This window comes from Anguilla rostrata, chromosome 1 (assembly GCF_018555375.3).
Source record: "Anguilla rostrata isolate EN2019 chromosome 1, ASM1855537v3, whole genome shotgun sequence".
In the NCBI taxonomy this organism is placed as follows: Eukaryota; Metazoa; Chordata; class Actinopteri; order Anguilliformes; family Anguillidae; genus Anguilla; species Anguilla rostrata.
In genome coordinates this window covers 50824838-50844166 of record NC_057933.1, presented here as the reverse complement: position 1 = coordinate 50844166, position 19329 = coordinate 50824838, and the positions used below count along the sequence as shown (strand labels likewise).

The following is a 19329-nucleotide window of genomic DNA, read 5'->3' as shown; positions in this document are numbered from 1 at the left end:
GACGCCGTGATCACTACCATCTGCTGCCCTGATTAAAAACACGCCCGGCTTCTGAGCTCCGCGGAAAGCACGGGCTCCGCCTGATAGGAGCTGAAGCCGTCTTCGCCCTGTCCCGGAACCGGCAACAGCTCCACGGCAATCAGAGTGGGCGGGACAAATAGGCATTGGGCGGCTCAGTGGTCCTGAGCAGGACCGGAGGGGTGGGTGGGATGGACGGGGGGAGGGGGGGGCAGGGTGTTTGCTCCTGAGTCCTTCGGACTCTCAAATTAGTGGCGGTTCTGAGCTGTGAGACAGTTCATTACATCTGACCAGCACACTTCCGCTGCCTTCCACAGGCATTGCATGCTGAGGCCCATTTTGATGTGGTGTGTAAGCGTAATTAGAGGTCTCATAAAAGCAGAGGAAAAACGCTGTCCATCTGCAGCGCGTGGTGGTGTGGGGGGTGGGGGGGGGGTGTAGTAGCTCTCCAGATTAGGGTTGGAGTAGCTGTAGCGATTTGTGCAGGCGTAAATATCCGGGCTGGAGGCGGGGGGTGGGGGGTGTGTGCACTCGGTCTCCAGACGTAGTCGGTCTTGCGTCACTGAAAACTCACAAACATTAGCGTGTTGGTATGCGCTGGGAACAGACGCACATGTACGGTGAACAATTGCGATCAAGAGCCTAAAATGGAAGCAACAAAACGATGCCGTTTCCCAGCAGAGAGAGCGCAGGTATTAATGATGCGCAGGCTGATGCACAATGCTACTCACAGGCAGCACAGCCAGCAGTTATTTATCTATCCATTAGATAAAATAAGCAACTGTTTGTCATTGCTAGAACAACAGCTTAGGCTGCATTTGTTCAGCACATGCCAGAGACAAAATCTAGCCAGTCATTTTAGGGTAACAGAGCAGCACCTAAAAGCTACTTCCAGGTAAAACCTTATATCATCACAATGCTCAGCCAGCTCCTCCTGTCCTCCTACACCTCTCTCCAGCCTTAAGGGGCATCTCCAGCTCTCAGGCTCAAGGTCTTTCCTGGTCTCCTTGGCAACAAGGCATGAAGCATCTCAGTTTTGGACCACTAGGGAGTTATAGGTAGTCGGAGGGGGGGGTCAGGTGCTCAGCCTGCACCTCCGCCATTCTGATTTCGGTTTTCGAGACTGTGACGCGCCCCGTCGCCATGTGCTCCCAATTTGGCGGCGCGAAGCCCTTCTGCGCCCCCACACGGTGCCCCTTCTGCATGCCCACACAAACAATGCTTGCAGATGGATGCCAAAAGCACTCATGTCTGCATCAGCCACCACGCCTTTGAACCCCACAAACAAATCCAACCTTCATGCAAAAAGCGACCGGGAAGCTGCAGCGCTACTCCGTTAAATTTAACTGCCTGCAGGGGGATGGGAATGGATTACTAGCTTAGCTGCCATATTTGCCACATTCTCCATGTTTGTTTGCAGGGGGATACCTCAAGTTTTCCCACTGTCCTACTCAGTCACCATAATTCAGATTACAATTTTAATTGTATGTCCGTGATGTACTATGTGTTCTTTGCAGAGAGCGCAATACGGAGTCAAATTTGACTTGCTCGCCTTTGGCCCTAAATATGCTAATAGCTGCTCGGACAGCGGTGGAGGGTGAAGGCTGTAAATGGTGCTTTTCCCAGAGAATTCCACTTTTCAACATCTAGTCTACTCCTCTGACTGTTAAGTCATTTAGTACCTCTTTTTGCTTCATTGTGTTAAGCACAGCTTGGAATGACTCCCACAATGGAGTTTTACCACACAATAAACTAGACTATCAGACCAAATTAAGGAAAGTGGCTTGACATATTTAGTAACTTTATTAGAAAACATATTAAGTTATAATTGCTTTAAAAGCATATTACAAAAAATTCCTATGCCTAGGTAAAGGTAATAGTTACAAAAATGCTCTCTCACTCAGATGGTACACTAAACCTTTTGTCCACAGCTGGAGTTTCTAATCACCACAGCATAATATATTGACTAAATTATAGCACACATATTAGGTCCATTTTATTTCACATTTCCGAAAATGAGCTTTTAGAGAGTGGTAAATTCTTGCCGGAAAGAAAACATCTGTTAGGCATTTAGTCTTACTAACACATGGGACACTATGATGACAATGATTAAGGGTGGAATAGAGTACCCCTGACATTTTCTTTAAAGAAAAAACAAAAAAAGGGCAATGAAAAATTCAATGTATCGCCATGATAAATGAAAATGGATTTAACAGTGTTATAAAATCAGCCTCTACATCCATTGGAAATCAATCTTTCTCTCGTCTCGTAAACGACACATCTAAGGTTTCAAGTCTACTGCTTAAAGCCTAAATCTAAATTCTTAATGAATAGACTCTAAATTTTACCATTATGCCACTTTGCCTTCAGTTTTTAGCACCAAAGTACCATTTATTTTGTTTGATCACACCATTGTTTCTTTGCAAGCGACTGAAATTAAAATATTTTGTATCCATAAATGTGAAATTTAACTGGCAAAAGTCAATGCAGCTAAGGTTACTGAATCTTAAGGGCTATCTGACAGAGAGTCAACATCAATGTACAACAATCTATTGCCCCCCCCACCACAACCCCCTACACTACCTCATGATTCTATAGTGGACTTAAGAGGAGATTAGCTTTCCCACTCGTAGCGGTTGCTACTTATTTAAGAAGTACTGTCTTGTGCTGAAAGGCTACCTCAGAGGTACAAGGAGAAATAGCCTACATACATTTCCAAATAAATATCCATTGCTAACATTTGTTGTATATATCCTTCAAATGTGGGATTTTGCCTATATGCATATATAAGCCCTTCAAAAGAACCTGTACATCCTTATTTGGCTTTCTGAGAAAGATATGGCAGTTTTGTTGGGGTGAAAAAAACACAAAAAGAGATAATCCATAGTCGATCATGTGGCCTTTAACTAATCCTATTGAATACAAGTTCCCTGCACTGCTCTGAGGTGGGATAAGTGCCTCAAAATTTCTTTAGGCGTTGATGTAATGAAGACCTTTTTCCAAAGCCAGATAGTGTGTTAACTCTTGAGAGGAATGAGAAGCACTGGTCAATATGATGTGATGAAGAGGCCATACATTGAGCACGCCCTTTCCTGTCACGACATTGATTTTTATGTCATTTTGTTGGTCCATATTTCCTGTAGTATCCGTCCTTTTATCTCATGACGTTTTAAGAGGTTGAAGTCTATTTGTGTCAGCCACCATGTTGCAGAAGGACCAGACATTTGTAATTAAACTACCCACATGAATATAACAAATATAACAAATAAAGACATACTGAACAGGACATTTCTTGTCTTGATGACTGCAGTGGGAGATATGGAACCATTCTGTGTCTGACTGTGCAGAGCGCATACACACACACATGCACACAAACTCTCTCTCTTACATATACGCACACAAACACTCACTTTCTCAATCACATACACTTATGTGCGCGCGAACACACAAACACACACACAAACGTGCATTTGCATGCATAAGAACACACACTACACACCCACATGCATGCACTCTCTCTCACACCCTCAAATGTACATACTCAGGCACAACACTCTCCAACACAGGCAACACTTACATACTACATCTCTCACATACACCACACACACACACACACACACACACACACACTATGAACAGAGGGAGCCAGCTGCAGCCCTTGAAGAGAGGAACACAATCCCACAGTGCTGAGCTCTGACTTGGGTCAGGACTTGGTGGGATTTAATCCCTCTCAGGTGACGTTGCTTGTATTCAGCCACGTCCAGCCGATCTCCTCAAACATTATTTTCCCTTTCTCTCATCCTTACACACCTCCGTCGAGCTGCTTAAGAAGCAGCGTTACTCTACGCTGCCGTCACACTCAGGGAACACTGCCCTGTGTTCTGGGAGTCATCATCCTACAGAACATTCAGAACAGTGCCAGTCCATCACATTGCCCCAGGCATTCACCGGGTCTGGGGAAAAGTGCGCCAACTATGACAAAACAGTCACCGCTAAGAATGGCAAGTGAGATGTGGCACGGTCGCACAGGGGTGGCAGTTTCTCAACAGCAAAACGATTGTTAAAAGCCATGCCACCCCAAGTCATTTTTCTCCGTCTCCAAATGCAAAATGGCAAGTCGTAAAAACTTTGGGAGCTCTCCACATCCCTGTCAGGCAGTTAATCAAAGTATTATATTGCCCCTGACTGCGCGGGTCCGATGGTAACTTGCACCCAGCGACTCGGGACCTGCCGTAAGCTTACGGTAAATGCAGAGCCGTGCTCCGCTCGCCGTGTCTGTGCATGAGCGTGCAGGAGAGGCTTCTCAGGGGACCTCTTCGGGACTCAAGGCCCTGGCTCGGGTCTCTCTCACAGTAACCTTCTCAAAGGCAGCAGGGGTGGCCGGGGATCAGTTGTTGTAGTATGGGAACTAGATGGGGGGGTGCACTTCATAAAGTAGTGTACATAGCACGAACCTAGGATCAGTTACAGTTCTTTAAACAAATGGCTGACAGACAGGGTTGGGGGTTGGGGTAGCTGTTCCTGGATCAGTGCTTGGGGGGCCACCCCATCCTACCCAGAACTCATAAAATGGGTAACCTGATCCTAAGCTCCAAATGATACGCGGTATCCATCACAATACCAGCAGGAAGTTATGCAGTCCATAAAATGTTCTACACTGGGCTACATCTGCTGTTAAACTGGCAGGGATGACTTACTTTATTTATGTTGTTTATTTGAACAGGTACACTGTACCACACATAACTTCTATGTTTCTCCACAGTTAGCTAATTATTTAATTTACTGTAATACCTGGGCAGAAAAGATATGACACGGAATACGTTACTCACATGAAAAAAATCAAAACGTCTAAAAGAATCAATCCAACTAAACTAAAACAACAGGAGCACAAAATCTAGGGTCTGGTCTAATAAGCATGATTCGTTAATCAGATACAGAACAGACTCACAAGTGCCTGCATCATTAATACCACCTGGCCCTTGGGGGCGTGACTTAAAAGCACCTGACCCTCGGGGGCGTGAAACAAGCTCCAGCCGACACACAGCACACAGGAGCTAACACAGGAGGTCACTCTCATGAGTGTAGGTACACGCTGTAGCTACGAGCGCATCCTGCACAGTGCTGAAACGACTGAGTGAAGATTTCGTACCATCTTTCAGCACAATCAAACCAATTCTGAAGAACCTGCCGCGTCCCATAATGCCCCATGCTCCAGTACAACCCATCGACTTCTGCATCAGTCCCTCCCCCCGACTCAGCATGCAGTTCAGTGCTGTCCACCCAACTCTTGCTGCAGGAGCATGGGACTTAGGCGGGCTTACATGTTTCCCAGGGCCCCACACTGGGATAGGATCCAGAGTATAGCCGGATTCCCCCTCCCCTCCTCTGTTTGAGGAATGACAGTGACTCAGTGCTTAATCTTAAACAAAGCGGAGCTGTTCGCCACTTCCAATCACACCAACTTTTCCTCAAACACAGTATGAGGTTGTTTCTTTTTCTTTAAACATTTTGTGGTTTTTCTGTTTTTTTTGGGTTTTTTTTTGGGGGGGGGGGGGGTGGGTGTGTAGCAAACTGTCTCTCACTTAGTAACCACAGTTGAGGGAGATACAGTATTTTAGTACCTAATTTTAATTGTCCAATCTGTGCCATTTGGGAAAGCACAGTACAGAGAGGCACCAGATGCCTGTAAAAACACCATTTTACCCGTTGAAGAAGGCCCTCAAATCTAGTTGTAAGGATTCCACCACTTTGCCTAGCCAAATGAGAATTCAATTGCATTGTACAACTGCATACAGTACAACAGTATCTGTGTTTACATTGAAACCTTCTAAAAAGTGTTCAAAATGCTTAAACCTGTGTAATGGCAATCACATAGTTCAGGGAGTTGCTGCACCACTACCCTTCCTTTGGGATTCATAGATCTGACTTTTCCTCTTTTAGGTATAGCTCCTATACCAGGCCTCTGTTTTCATGTTGTCAGCAGGTGGCATCATTAGCCAAAGAATAAAAATGAAAAGTAATACCGTTGAGTCTGGCTATGATATCATTGCAGGGACTGCTGCCTTGATTGCTTCTTTTCTAGGGGGTGGAAGTTTAGAGATGGGGAAGGTGTAAATATAATGAGTTTTTTTGTGATTCATAATGCAGAACAATAACCGCAATAGAGCAGATTGGTTTCGGCCATATAGCCAGCACACTAGGCACATCAAATTTTACTTTCAGCCTCTCTGAGTGTCATACAAGGCTGATTCATGGACACTCCTTTCCTTCACACCTTTATAATACAGTATAGATAAAATGGCTAAAGTGTTTTTTGGACTTTGGGGTCACCTGTCAAAGGTGTCTTTAACATAGTAAACAATAATAGATATCCCCATGGCACACTAAACCAAATGAAATGGGGATTTATAACTTTTTTAATTGCAGCAATATAGTTGTCGGAGGGCAAGAAACATGTTAGACTACTTCAGAGTCCACTGAACAGTAACTCCTCTTATAAGGTTCTCTCAATAGCCATGATAAATAAAGGATGGGAGAAAATCTCTGACTGGCTTCCTGCCAAAGCATGTTAAATGTCACTTTTGGCCATGGTTGTGCACTGGAATCATAAGATCCAATTCTTGAAATGTCTGTGGAACAAATGTATGTGACTTGGAGTGCTTTAAGTATACAAACTAAACAATTAAACTAAGACTTCAGAGAGCTTAAGATAACATGCCTACAGTTTGGCTCGATACACTTTAGCGGGTCAAATGTGTGAGTTCGGTTGGAAAGAGATGACGCTTGTAACACTATAGATAAACCCACTTTCGTTCACACAATTAGACGAATTCAAGACTTCTGCATGCCCACAGCGTTGTTTGCAACTACCTCAAATTAACTACTTCATCGGTGCCAAAAGTTTGATCCCATTAAGAAAATTATATTATGGCGCGCGCATCTGAGAGCACACAATCTTCATACAAAAACAGAAAAACAGAAAGCTCTCGATGCCAGTACCCCGCAGTGATCGGCTGATTATTTGCAGATGGAAACATGCAGCGGGACTAGAGGTTTCCCCACTACCCCATGCATACGATCAAATCTGCGATTGGGTTGCAATTTACAAACCTGGAACACGCCATTGAAAAAAAAAAGATCTTAACTTCTCCACTTTGTATTTCCAGAAGGAGGACTTTATTATTCTCATCTATTATTATTATTATTATTATTATCATCAGTAATAGCCACAATAATAATAATAATAACAATAACAACAACAACAACAATAATAATAATACTAATTATTATTATTATTATTATTATTATTATTATAAGAATAAGAATAATTCGGCTATTACTGTTCATGTTGATCATTTTTGATTCTACAGCGCCTGGTGAATAATTAGACGCTACGGCAGAGTTTATTGGCTTGCTGTGGAGAAGTTTGCAAACAGGCTGCGCTTATCCCAGATCGTCTAGTCATTCATTCAAAGTTCTAGCATGTACTGATTAGTCAAATCCGTGTGCTTCTACGGAGGCGATTGTTATGCAAGTGCCAACTGTTCAAAGATCAATCAGCGGATATAAGATCTATTAAAACCAGCTTAGGGGCTTGTGGAGGGCCAATTCATATGACAGTGGGTTCAGCGTCTATTCATTAAATCACTCCCACAACCCGCTCCTTAAGCCGCGCTCCAAGACAGACAGAGCAATGCTAGCTGTTCTACACCGTCTCGCCGCTGCACTAAGCAGTTCCATATTTAATTAAAGACACAGTACACCCTTTGTTGGCACAAATAGTCCTGACAACTATGATCGTATCGCTAAAAACCAAGGAACTCTGCAAACCATCTGTAGCAACGTAGGCTACTTACAAAATCTAAACAACATGCCATTCCGCCTCTAATGAGAAGGCACGGGTAATAGGTATCCTACGCCACATATCCTACCAAATAGGCGATAATCATTGTGTGACACTGTCCAAACTCTAGCATTGAGATGTTTGTCCAACCTCTGATACTAACCTAAAAACATAGCTACTCTCAAAACGTTTTAAGACAATATTTCATGTCCCATTCAATAATTAACATAGTGTAATATTATGTAACAATCAGCCCCTGATCTGAAGTTCATTTATTGACTTTCCTTATTCATTGCTTGGTTTCTTGCCAGTAATGGTCAGTTATAAGGATGATGTATAAAAATTCCATTCAGTTGATCGCTCGGTCATGGCCACCTACAGTGATATTGTGGTAAGCGAAGAAGAGAAAAATAATATGCGCCTTAGGCTGTTATATCTGCGTCTTTTGGAATGCGTTGCTTTTGGTATAATAGGCTAGCCTACTACTACCGATGCCAAAGGTTAAAAGAAAATATTGGTATACAGTCTCATTTGCAGAAGCGAAACATAAGACGGATCGATACGATATAGGTCGGTCTCTCGGCGGTGTCTTTGGTCTTATCACCTCTATAGCTCCTATTATAATCAGAGTGCATTAGTATCTATAGCCTAGATCATCCAGAGCAGTTCACTTACCGAGACGCTTTTACAAAGTCATCAGCATACACGCATCATGCATCCTGGAATTGCCGCCTATTCCTCTTTACCCTGAACGAGCTTGCCAGAAATAGCTAGTTTGATGATCAGCCGGAATATAAAATGGTCTACACGACGTAATAAAAGCTTAGCACACTCGAGCCCTGTTTCTAAGAAACAATGCAATAAAGCTCCAACTAAAATGTGTGAAGAACGTAAAAACTGTCAATCATTTCGAAAGCACACAATTATTGGTCATTGATAAGCGAATATGGGACAGGCGCAGCCTACACACACCGGTTGAATGCATTCAAATTAACAATTAGCTTTTGACCAATGTCAGTTACATTGCGACCATGTTAAGTAATAACCTTTTTTTTTTTTAACCATTATTTAACCAGGAAAACCCCATTGAGATTGAAATCTCTTTTTCAAGGGGGACCTGACATGAAACACAAAGTTACCCAACAAGACTTACACCTAACAAAATGTACAAACTTGGTAAAAATCTAACTTCACCCAAGGATGGACATCTACAGACAACAAGCTAAATGCAATGAATTCATGTGCCTCATACTTATTCTCAGCAAACACAACATACTATGCTTTAGTTAGCTTTTCAAACTTGCGATATGCTATCATCTTCAATCTGTTCCATCCATATATTAACTTTCTTGTACGAAGAGGATGCACGGCACGCTCTTGTACTGACCTCGTTTGTTTCTTTTCCAACGTTGTGGTTGACAGTGACTGTACTCCATGCAGTTCAGGACAATGAGAGCAAAGGAGAAAAGTCGAAACTGCATCTGGACGGCTTGTAGGTTCTTTCGACTTGAATTCGAAGTGCCGATGCCTGGTATGTATTCTCTGAGTCTGAGCCTTCCTATTCCTTCAGTGTGTTTTATTGTGGAGCTTTCTCCAATAACAAATCAAGAGTTCAAATAAAAGTCTGAATTCCAACGTGTCACGCATTAGACGAGCAGCGACAACATAGTTTCACACCTCCGGATAATATCATTTTATGAAGTGCGCGGATATACTCTGGCGAAAGTATCCCTTTGTATTCTGTAAAAGAAAAGATAACAAGGGATTACTTTGATGTCCAAGCATTTAAATAGGCTAAAGCGACGTGCAATCAATATCTAGGCTACATGCAATAGTGTACTTAAAAGCCCCCGAATGCTAATTGTGTTGAAATACCAAGCAACAATTAGCTGTCAATATCATTAATTTACTATGTCTCTGACGTGGGTAAAGCTCTGTTTTAGGTGAAGCAACTTGGCTCAAAACGCAAACTCCTTTCGATTGCAATTGAAACGTAGCTGTTGAATGTTTTTTTTACAAGTCCAAGCCAATAAAAGCACAGGTCAAGATGCTGTGTGCGTACTTCAAGAGTTGAAATAAACCGTACTGGGGAAAATACCTGCATGAATGATAGAAAAATCCGCCTCAGTAAACTTGTTAAGTTCCTTCAGAAAGCCATAGCGGGCTTGGTGCATACAGCATCCCTCGTGTGCGAAAAGTTATTTTACAGACAGCAGAGATCCGTTCGTATTACAATGAGATATTTTCCTCCTTAAACGATTCCGCGTATACCTGTGTCCCTCTTGATTGAACAGCGTGTCTTGTTTTCTAAGATAATTTAATTAAGTTAAGGTACAATAATTCCTTATCCTCACTGGATTAGCGCCGATAACGACTATCAATTCATTATAATATATCTGTATCTGCGATCGGTTGAGGCTAAGTACCAACACTGGTCCTGATGCTTGGATGGTTTTTCTATATAGCCGCTCCTGTCACGTGGAGACTTCAAGATCTGTGGGGCTTCTTCGTCGAGTTAGAAGCCCCCTTGGCGAGAGTCAGTTTTTTTTCCTCTTTAACATTTTGAGGATGACACATGCTGTTTAGTTCCCTGCATCTGTAGTAGCTAGCTACATATGAGACAGCGCCCCTCAGGGTCCTAGTGCTTGACTTTCTTCAACACAATTCCTTAAGTGGGGTGGCAAAGAATAACCTAATGTAGGCTGTATGTTTAGGGGAGACTCTCCGTATGTTTCTCATTTTCAGTTTCACACGTTAAACAGCGCGCTTAGGAGATGTCCGTGAAAATTCTGTATTTTTGAATGAATTCAAATAGGAAATACAAGGTAGACAGAGATTGAATGGCTGGAGTTTGGAGTTACAACTTTATCGGAGACAAGTTTATTTAGAAGCTTAACAAATAACATGTAGGCTACAAAAAAGACTCTTCACTCAGGCTAAATGTCCGGCGGTACTTAGGCTATACACGAAAGCTTCCGTCTAATAGGCTGCGTTTAAATTCCACTGGACATCTTGAAATGCAGAGTGGGTCTTTCAATTAATATACAATTTATTTTCCCCTAATGAATTAATTTCTGCGGCACTAAATTACCGACGACGTCCAATTGCTCCGGTATTACCTGAGCGTCACTTTACCAAGTAGGCTACAGTCTGTTAGTCCAAAGATAAATATTTGTTGAACACTTGTGCTGTTGAAACAACATAAACCACGATTAAGTTCAAATTCACACGTGCGTAAATGAAACGAAATTGACGTAGGCCAAGCTGCATTACCGAAATACCACATACACCGTAGGTTACATGCATACATAGGCTATACATACAAACACGCACCCAGTAGATGCACTACTTATGTTACAGGAAACAGAACTGCAGTTGCGTGATATCATTTAATTCCTACGTAAGTGCGTCCCAATAATAAAAGTGTTATTTGTGGAAATAACCTAAATGTATCATTAATGTTTCGACACATTGACTACTTCTACAACATGGTTTGTCACACAATACCCTTCTAGTACCATACATCCTGGGGTCTACAATTCTGTAAGTGTATCAGCGAATGGAACTATAGCCTACACGTATTCCGACATTCATATGACCCTACAATGAAACGTGAAACTAACTTGCACACCATGTGTTTATTGGTCACTCACTCACGCCAGACTATAGGATGATAAACCGTATGATACACTTTGAAATTACATGAACTGACATAAAATAAAATTTATGGAGGAAAACGCAGTTTCCAAACTGTTATAAATTCACAGGAAACGGCTAAGCTATAGCCTACATAAACAAAGAAACAACGAGAGGGAACATGTTCATCTCCTGAAGTGGTCCGTGGTTTGCGCAGGAGTGTCTTCGAATCCTTGTGTTCTTGAGGTGAATTACAAGTTCAGCAGATGTAGTACTCCAGAAGCTGTACCCCTTTCGGCCACTAGGTGTGGCACTTAATCTTTTGTTTTTCTATCAATTTTTCACCTGATATGCGAATAGGCAAGTGCCGAACTGTTCTGTCTTCCCGCATGAAATTTTGAGAATTTAATGGAAATTTTATTCATATTTTTATAACATAAGCTATTAAAGCTATAACGCCACGCCGTTAAACCGCAATAGGCTGGCACATTGAACAATTAATAGGGAATTCGTGAAACCAAGCAACACGCAGGCTGTTCCTCGCGGCCACAGTGAGTAGGCTAGGCTATGTCGTTAGTCTCATAGGCTACTCACTGGTGGCAAATGACGTGGGCGACACCTAATAAGCCATTTCCGAATTAAAGGAAATAATAATAATAATAATAATACATTTATCAAGATTCTGAAAGTCGTCACGGAACATAGTTCCAAACATTACAAAGACAGTCAGTGAAGTACTGTAGTCGAGTAGCTTTAGACTTTTGATGAGTGCTAATTGTATGTTTAAAAATAAACAATACAATTGTGGTAGACTGTTGACAAACAGGATGTATTTGACTCCCCTTGATCTTGCGACCGATGTAAAATGTAGATAGTTCACGTAGAAAGTAATGCTTGATCAATATCTTATCAAGTTCTCCTCAGTAATTTGACACACCAGGAAACAGACGATACATTAACCATGACAATCCGTTTGGATGTTCAATTAAATCCGTATCAATGGTTAAATACAAGCAGGTGGCCTGGGAACAGTAGCAGGGCGTTCATGTTCCTCGGTTAATTAAAAATGACAGTCTGTTTATCAACTCCTGCAGTTAAAGATTTGGCTTCAATTAGGTTTGCATATAATAGCCCATAGCAAGCAGAGTTGGCCCTAGGGTTTTGGTGGCCCTAAACAAGAATGTTGCTGTGGCCCCATAGTGCTCCAACATAAATCACACCCACCACTTAAACTTGAATTGTGCGGCCAAGGGGACAGCATCGTGGCCCTAAACAACGGCAGTGTTTATACCAGCAGCCGACTCTGCAAGGATGCATGGGATGGTTAACAGCTATGAAGTTTCAATGCACAGAGAAACCCAGAAGATATGTTCTGGCAGAATCTTAAAAAAAAGAAAAAAAACTAAACGTTCATACGGAAAAGGCTAAGGGGAAGAGGTTTTCTTGTCAGATGATGAAATCTTCCCCCGTCTGCCCTGAGAACAGAACCAAAAGGTTCCACACAAGCACACACCACCCTGTAAAGGCCATAGAACTGAGCTAAAGAACAAGAAATATATATTAAAAAATGAATCACATCCACAACCTTTGAGAGGGAAAACAGTGGAGAGCACTTGGAGCACCAAAAGCAACTGTGACCTTTTGCTGGCCTTATTTACTTTGGGCACTGACAGAGATTGTGGTGAGAGGTTGTTAGCCACAGGTCTAGCATTGGTTTGCATGTTTCAGTAAAACAACATGAGAAAACGCAGCTAAGGTGGATGTAATAATTAAGGCAGTAACTTTATTTTTGCAACGTGTCATGGTGAAGGACCGGTAAACCAATCCCCCCACACCCCCAACCCACCCAAACTCCCGGGGGAAGGCGGGCGGTGACGTCATCTTTCGACTCGTCTGGCTTTAAGGGGTTTTAAGAGTGATGGCAGCTGTGGTGCGCTCTCCTCGGTCATAAAGACCGATCCATAAATGTGTCAGCTCACTCTGTGACCAGTAGAGATGGGATCCTGAGCCATCCCTTCATATTTCCAGAAACTGCCTTTTCACAAAGCCTTCATTTTCACTCCGCAGCCAGGTGCATTAATAGATTGTTCCGTGGCTAATGGAGCTGCGGGTCCCCTTGAGCCTTCCCAGAAGATGACAGGCAAGGAAAACGCAAGCAGGCTCTGGAACTCTACCATTACCTTTTCCCCACCTACTCGTGTGCCATTTCCATGGTAAACCGGGCCACTGAAATGCCGTAAAAACCAACCAACTAAACACACATTCATGATTACCACGCACACAAGTGCTGCATCACAAAAGCAAAGTTTGCGACCGTTCCGCACAGTGACTCAGTGTGCATTTAAACTTCATCAAATGTATAAAGTGAGACCACTAAAGCCTCAACTGCCATTTACAATGTCCAGAAATAAAGCAATCATGCAGGAAAAGGTTTTTTTAAAGTATTTTTATTGAGTCACTATTAACTTGTACTGAATGCAAAAAGAGTTGTCCTTCGGAAAACACTCGCAGGATGTATAAGGATGGGAATGCTCTATATGATAGTTTTTCCTCTTATTATTGGTTTAATAAAATCCAGAATCTTGAGTTGCCCAGTTTGGTGTCTGAAAAACAAAATGTGACAAAAATCATTAGATTAGACTGTTTAACAGAGGGGTAGAGTAGACCGTGTGTGCGTGTGCGTTTGTGTGTGCGCACGTGCGTGCGGACTGCACAATAAATGCATAAGGTAACCAATTTGTACCCTGAAGCACAAATGATATAGCGTACACTCATTAGCAGCCTCTTCAGGCTAATTACAAAATTCCTTGGTGAGAAAACGGTCCATCATTTATATACTAAAGAGGCTCCTCTTCTGTAGACATTCAAAGAACAATCAAAGGGTAATTGAACACAACAGAAGACAGCAACTCAAAATGACACAGTTTAAGCAAACATTGTGTGTGCAAAATATGACAGTTCACCCTCATGTACAGGGGACAGACCCTCAAAAATTTTACCTAAAACCTGGTGGGCCTCCCTGCTTGAGCACAAGTCTCACTAAAACCTGACCCTTTCCCTAAGAGGTTAAGAGGACAGGCCCCGTGGTGGGCCTCTGCGCTTATAAGAAACGTTGGGGAAGTGTTCAGCAGTCCACGCAGTGCGTGTGGAAGCGCAGGCCTCGCGGAAAACAAACATCTGCGACTTCGAGCCCCAAACTGGAGGGAAAGGAGCTCATAACAGCCAGTATGAGCTGGTGTTATTCATGCGCGCTGACTCACCTGTCTAGCACTTTTACGGCACTGTTGACCATACACCTTGTCATTAGCCCTGTCATTAGCGCTTTGAAGGCCAAGTGGACCAGAATGATGAAAGCGCGCACTTTTAAACTCACTTAAATGGCAGAGCAGCATGTCCAACTTTGTTGAAAGCGGTGCGTGTATTTTGCACATTTTTTAAATTATTCTGTCCAAAGAAAGCTAAGCATTTCTTTGGGGCACTAGATGCTTGACAGGTAAATGATCCTGATTCGCACTAAGGTTCGGGGGACGGGGGGTGGGTGTCAGATAGGAGTGGCGAGGCCGGAGGAAACATCGCTCGCGTCGGGCAAACGTCACTCACTTCGTTGCGGTTGTTGTGGTTGATCTTCTTCTCGATGTTCATGGCCAGCATCTGGCTGCGGAAGGAGAGGCTTTTCGTTTTCTCAATCACCTGCTGGTACGGGGACACGGCGTTGTTTCCCATAACGACGTGGCCCTGGGAGAGAACGACATGGCAGAAATGGCATTCAGGAGAAGGGCTTCACAGATGGAGGCATTGTTCCCACGGCAGCGAGTTCGTACAACACTGACCACAGCTATTTAGATGATATACCTGATTCTCAAAGCATATCTGGGGTAATTCTATGTTAGCCATTACTACTTCCAGTAAAAGGGTATATAATTTACAGACTTCAGGGGAATTGTGTGATTAGTTAAAGGCACAGGGGGACTGTACGCACGCAACGCCGTAACAAAACTCTATTCAGCAAAAAGAGCTGGTTTATAGAGGGTAGGACATTCTTGTGACGTAACCTATACATTTAAAAACTGTGGCACTGTAAATTCAAGGCACGAGTGACTTTCATAACCTTGTCTTTTTGTCTTGCCCACTCCGCATACAAACTAAGCTGTCGGCTGTAGAACGAAAGAAGGCCAACTGCAGAGAACTTTCTAGGGTCCTTCAGAATTACATCCGTGATTGATGGTTGCAAACCATTATCAGCTTATTAAGATGCCGAGGGTGAACTAATGGGGGAAATGAACCTGTTGGGTTGGAAGTCCGGGAGCCTTACCAGTTTGGAGTCGATTTTGGCGTCGAGCCGGGCGTTGCGGATGAGGTTGACGATCCACCTCTCGGCCTCCTCGGGGGTCATGTTCAGCTTGTCCGCCAGCATGCTGCAAGGCAAGAGAAAGCGCTTGTGAGCAGGCAGGAGGCAATTCTCAGCAGCTGGCCTGAGCCAGGACTCCTGGAAGGCAACAAGTGCGCTTTGTCACCGAAAACTGCATCTGACTGACACAAAGATTACAAACGGTAGACAAGTTTTTTTTTTCTCCCAAGGAAATTAAGGAATTTTCTTGATTGATTTCCATTAACATTAAAAAAACTTATTGATGAACTGTTAACATGCAATTTAGGTTAGTTTATGTCTAAGTCTGGGTGTTTTTCATGGAAAATGACAGAAGTCACGGAGAAGTCGCAGTAAAGTTGTCAAAAAAATGTTTAATTAATATTTCATGCGCAGCTGTGGGAAACAATTGAAATAACACGTGCAACTGTAGCAACAGTAAAAAAGTGCTTGAAGTATCAAAAATCAACAAACAATAACCAGCTGCTAGGAAAAAATAGCTTATGAGTAAAAAACATTGATGGAACGCTGCATTTAATTGCTTAATTCAGTTAAATCACGGAAAGAATGCTGTTTCGCCTTTAATTTAACATAACGTTACAAATAAAGAATGCTCAAATTGCATTGCTAAAATAAAACACTGTTACCATATGTCCGTTTTTATTTCTTTGAAGTTTGCCTTGGTATACAACACATACATTGCTAGGTTTACACTGGACTTTGATGGAGCGCCTCTCGTCACCGAACATCACCATAACGCAGGGAGGAGCGCTCGGAATCAACACTGTTGACAGGAGCCGTCAAACATCCGATTTCAACAACTGATAAGGACGCATTCCAGAATCTTATACGTTTCTCGCACTTTGTTTCTCCTATACAATACTATACAAAGATGTTCTAGCTTGGCTAGAATAGTAGCCTGTTTTAACCAGCCATAGCATAACATCTGAATAAATTATTTCTGTGCATTCCCGAGACATCTCAATTTCTCTGAGTGAAATATTAGGCCTTAATTAAGCCACCAGGAACTATATATGCTGCTGCAAGTAAAAGCTTACTTATTTGGGGATAAAGTCAAGTCAAATTTGTCGTTTCATTTGGTAAACCTGTCCTAAATTTATTTATTTCAAATCTGTAAACTGATTTGTACCTACTGGGTATTTAAAATGGTGATTGGTTTGCTCTGTGAAAGACAATTTACAGGAAGTCTGCAGTTGACCAGTCAGTGATGTACATGACTGCTAGCTCCACCCCATAGCTCCTGGTACCTTTGCTTGGTACCTCTCCTGAGGAGTAGCGGAATTTATATACGGCATGCTTGTACTGTCGAAGGAAACGCATGCGAAACCTGTGATCTCGGCTTCACAGTACGGTGCGGCAATGGAAGACGGCCAGAAGAGAACTGAAATCTCGTCTGGCATTAATTACAGCTGTGTGGTTCTTTTAGTGATAAATACACCGTATTATGTAGCTGTGACAAGAAGAGTGGATGTTCAGCCTAAGAGCCCTAAAGCCTGCAATGATATTAACTGAATAAATCAGGAGATCTGGAGGCAACGACCTTTTGCTTTTAGTGAAGTCGTGGACAAACGTGATTCCCTCTTGCAAAGTGGCCATTCTTCTGAAACGTCAATGAGACCAAAGCCCGTAACGTTTATTAAACATAAGCAAATACATGAATTCAATTTTGTATCGATTATTCTTAATATAGGCGAAAACTACGGAAGCCATTAATTAACGTGCCCAAAAAAAAACCAGTGCCGTTTCGGCAAAGCCCAGCACAACAATCTCAGAAGGGCACCTGTCAGGCCAGAAAGACTAATTATGAACCAATGAGGAATTCAGATGGCGCAGGATGGTAGGGAAGGTGAGCTTAATTAACACAGCCCCTCTGGTCTCCTTGGCTGAAGAACAGTATGTGTGTGTGTGTGTGTGTGCGCGCGCGTGTGTGTTCGCACGCGTGCCCAGGCAGGCACGCACAGATACTGGGACTAACTCGATTAGAGGCGAGCTCCCCGCTCGGCCCCTGAGCGTGCGTGCGCATGCGCAGACGCCAGGACTAACTCAATTAGCGGCGAGCTCACACCTCGGCTCTCAGTCCCTCTCCTTTGATGTCCTCCCTCAGTGAACATACTGCTTGTAACCCTCTTGACACGACAGCCAGGGAACCTGCTACTGTCCTCCCCCCCCTCCTACAGTCCGCGCCTCTAAATTGGTGCCAGACCACGGGTCCGTCTTTGATACTGTGGATGGAGATGCGTCACTCGGGCCGAGGGGGGGAGGGGGGGCACGGGGCACCCCTTTGATCGCCGCCGCAGCTGGGCTTCCTGTGGATTTTCAATAAACCCCCCACATTTCCTGCTGGACCTCGCTTCATTTCAGAGGTCCATAAATCCCAGTCTATTATCAGCTCCCAGACTGCAGAGGCAACCGCTCGCCATGCACTGCTTTTCCCACACACAAACACCTGTAGGCCTGTACACATACAAAAATAGACACAATTTATTTAATTTGAGTCTGTGTGTGTATGTGTGTGAGTCACATACACCTGTACATAGTCACACAGACACACACACACAAACTACTTAATTTGTGTTCATTCACTCGTACCCACAAATGTACGCACAAGCACGTTTGAGAAAACCGGTGCCCGTATCGGTGGGCGAAGAGGCGAGGCCTGCGAGTGCTATATAAAACAGTTCACCCCCAATTTCCACAGCACTTCCTGCGCCATTAATCTCTTTCCCAGTCAGAAGCAGACCACGTGAGTAACCAGCCAGCACCAGCCCTGAGATTCTCTCACGCCATTTTCAATCTAATTTCCCGCAACGCTAATGACAGAGAGGCAGTGAGCGAGCGGGAAAAAAAGCCAGCGCCACCGTCGCCCCAGCTGCTGACTTCTCCGAAACTCCTTTCCTAATGAACTCCCGTTTGGAAAAAAATCTCCTTATTTGACAAAAGTTATTTCACCTCAAAAACCACACTTGATGAAATGATGCCTTTGAGCCTGTCCCACAGAAACACAGTACGGTTTCCCCCAAAAAACATTCAGAGAAAGGGCAAAACAACCTTAAGAAAGTCCCCGCAGTGAGAGCTGGAAAGCCCCAGACTGGCCGGCCGTGTCCTTCGGGGAGAGGGAAGGTCTTTGCGTTCAAAACACGGAGACAAAGGGCAGTAGACTACCAAACTCGTGTGCCTCGTCTGCCAGGAACACGGCGAACCCACCCTGCCCTGCGCTTCTCGTCTTCCTAAGCACCCAACTTATACCCGCTTTAACCTGTGTGAAATTACACCTGGGGGAAAGAGAGAAAAAAAACTGCTGCTTGCAGGGTCATTAAATAGAACCGAACAACTCCAGAAAGTGCCAGCCGCTGACTAGTGCGTATAAGCGTGATGGTTAACACGTGTCTGACGGCCGGCACTGCCATTTTGACGAGGGCTTCACACGATGGCGGATACTTAAGTG

The 19329-nt window shown here is 43.5% G+C and overlaps 2 protein-coding genes across 3 annotated transcripts in view; both read right to left on the bottom strand.

The window, feature by feature from the left end:
* Window positions 1–10450, bottom strand: part of rspo2 (R-spondin 2) — a 54368-nt gene extending 43918 nt beyond the window's left edge. Inside the window, exons 1-2 of one of the 2 annotated variants that reach the window (XM_064341081.1) lie at window positions 9960–10450; window positions 9249–9601 (exon numbers count right to left, since the gene is read on the bottom strand). In XM_064341081.1, coding sequence (XP_064197151.1) covers window positions 9249–9342 — 94 coding nt within the window. In that variant the 5' untranslated portion in view covers window positions 9343–9601; window positions 9960–10450. The remainder of the gene's footprint in view (window positions 1–9248; window positions 9602–9959) is intronic. The other variant, XM_064341090.1, reaches the window with a different exon arrangement.
* A 3585-nt stretch (window positions 10451–14035) lies between these two features.
* Window positions 14036–19329, bottom strand: part of eif3ea (eukaryotic translation initiation factor 3, subunit E, a) — a 46180-nt gene continuing 40886 nt past the window's right edge. Inside the window, exons 11-13 of the mRNA XM_064341068.1 lie at window positions 15810–15912; window positions 15098–15232; window positions 14036–14100 (exon numbers count right to left, since the gene is read on the bottom strand). Coding sequence (XP_064197138.1) covers window positions 14062–14100; window positions 15098–15232; window positions 15810–15912 — 277 coding nt within the window. The 3' untranslated portion in view covers window positions 14036–14061. The remainder of the gene's footprint in view (window positions 14101–15097; window positions 15233–15809; window positions 15913–19329) is intronic.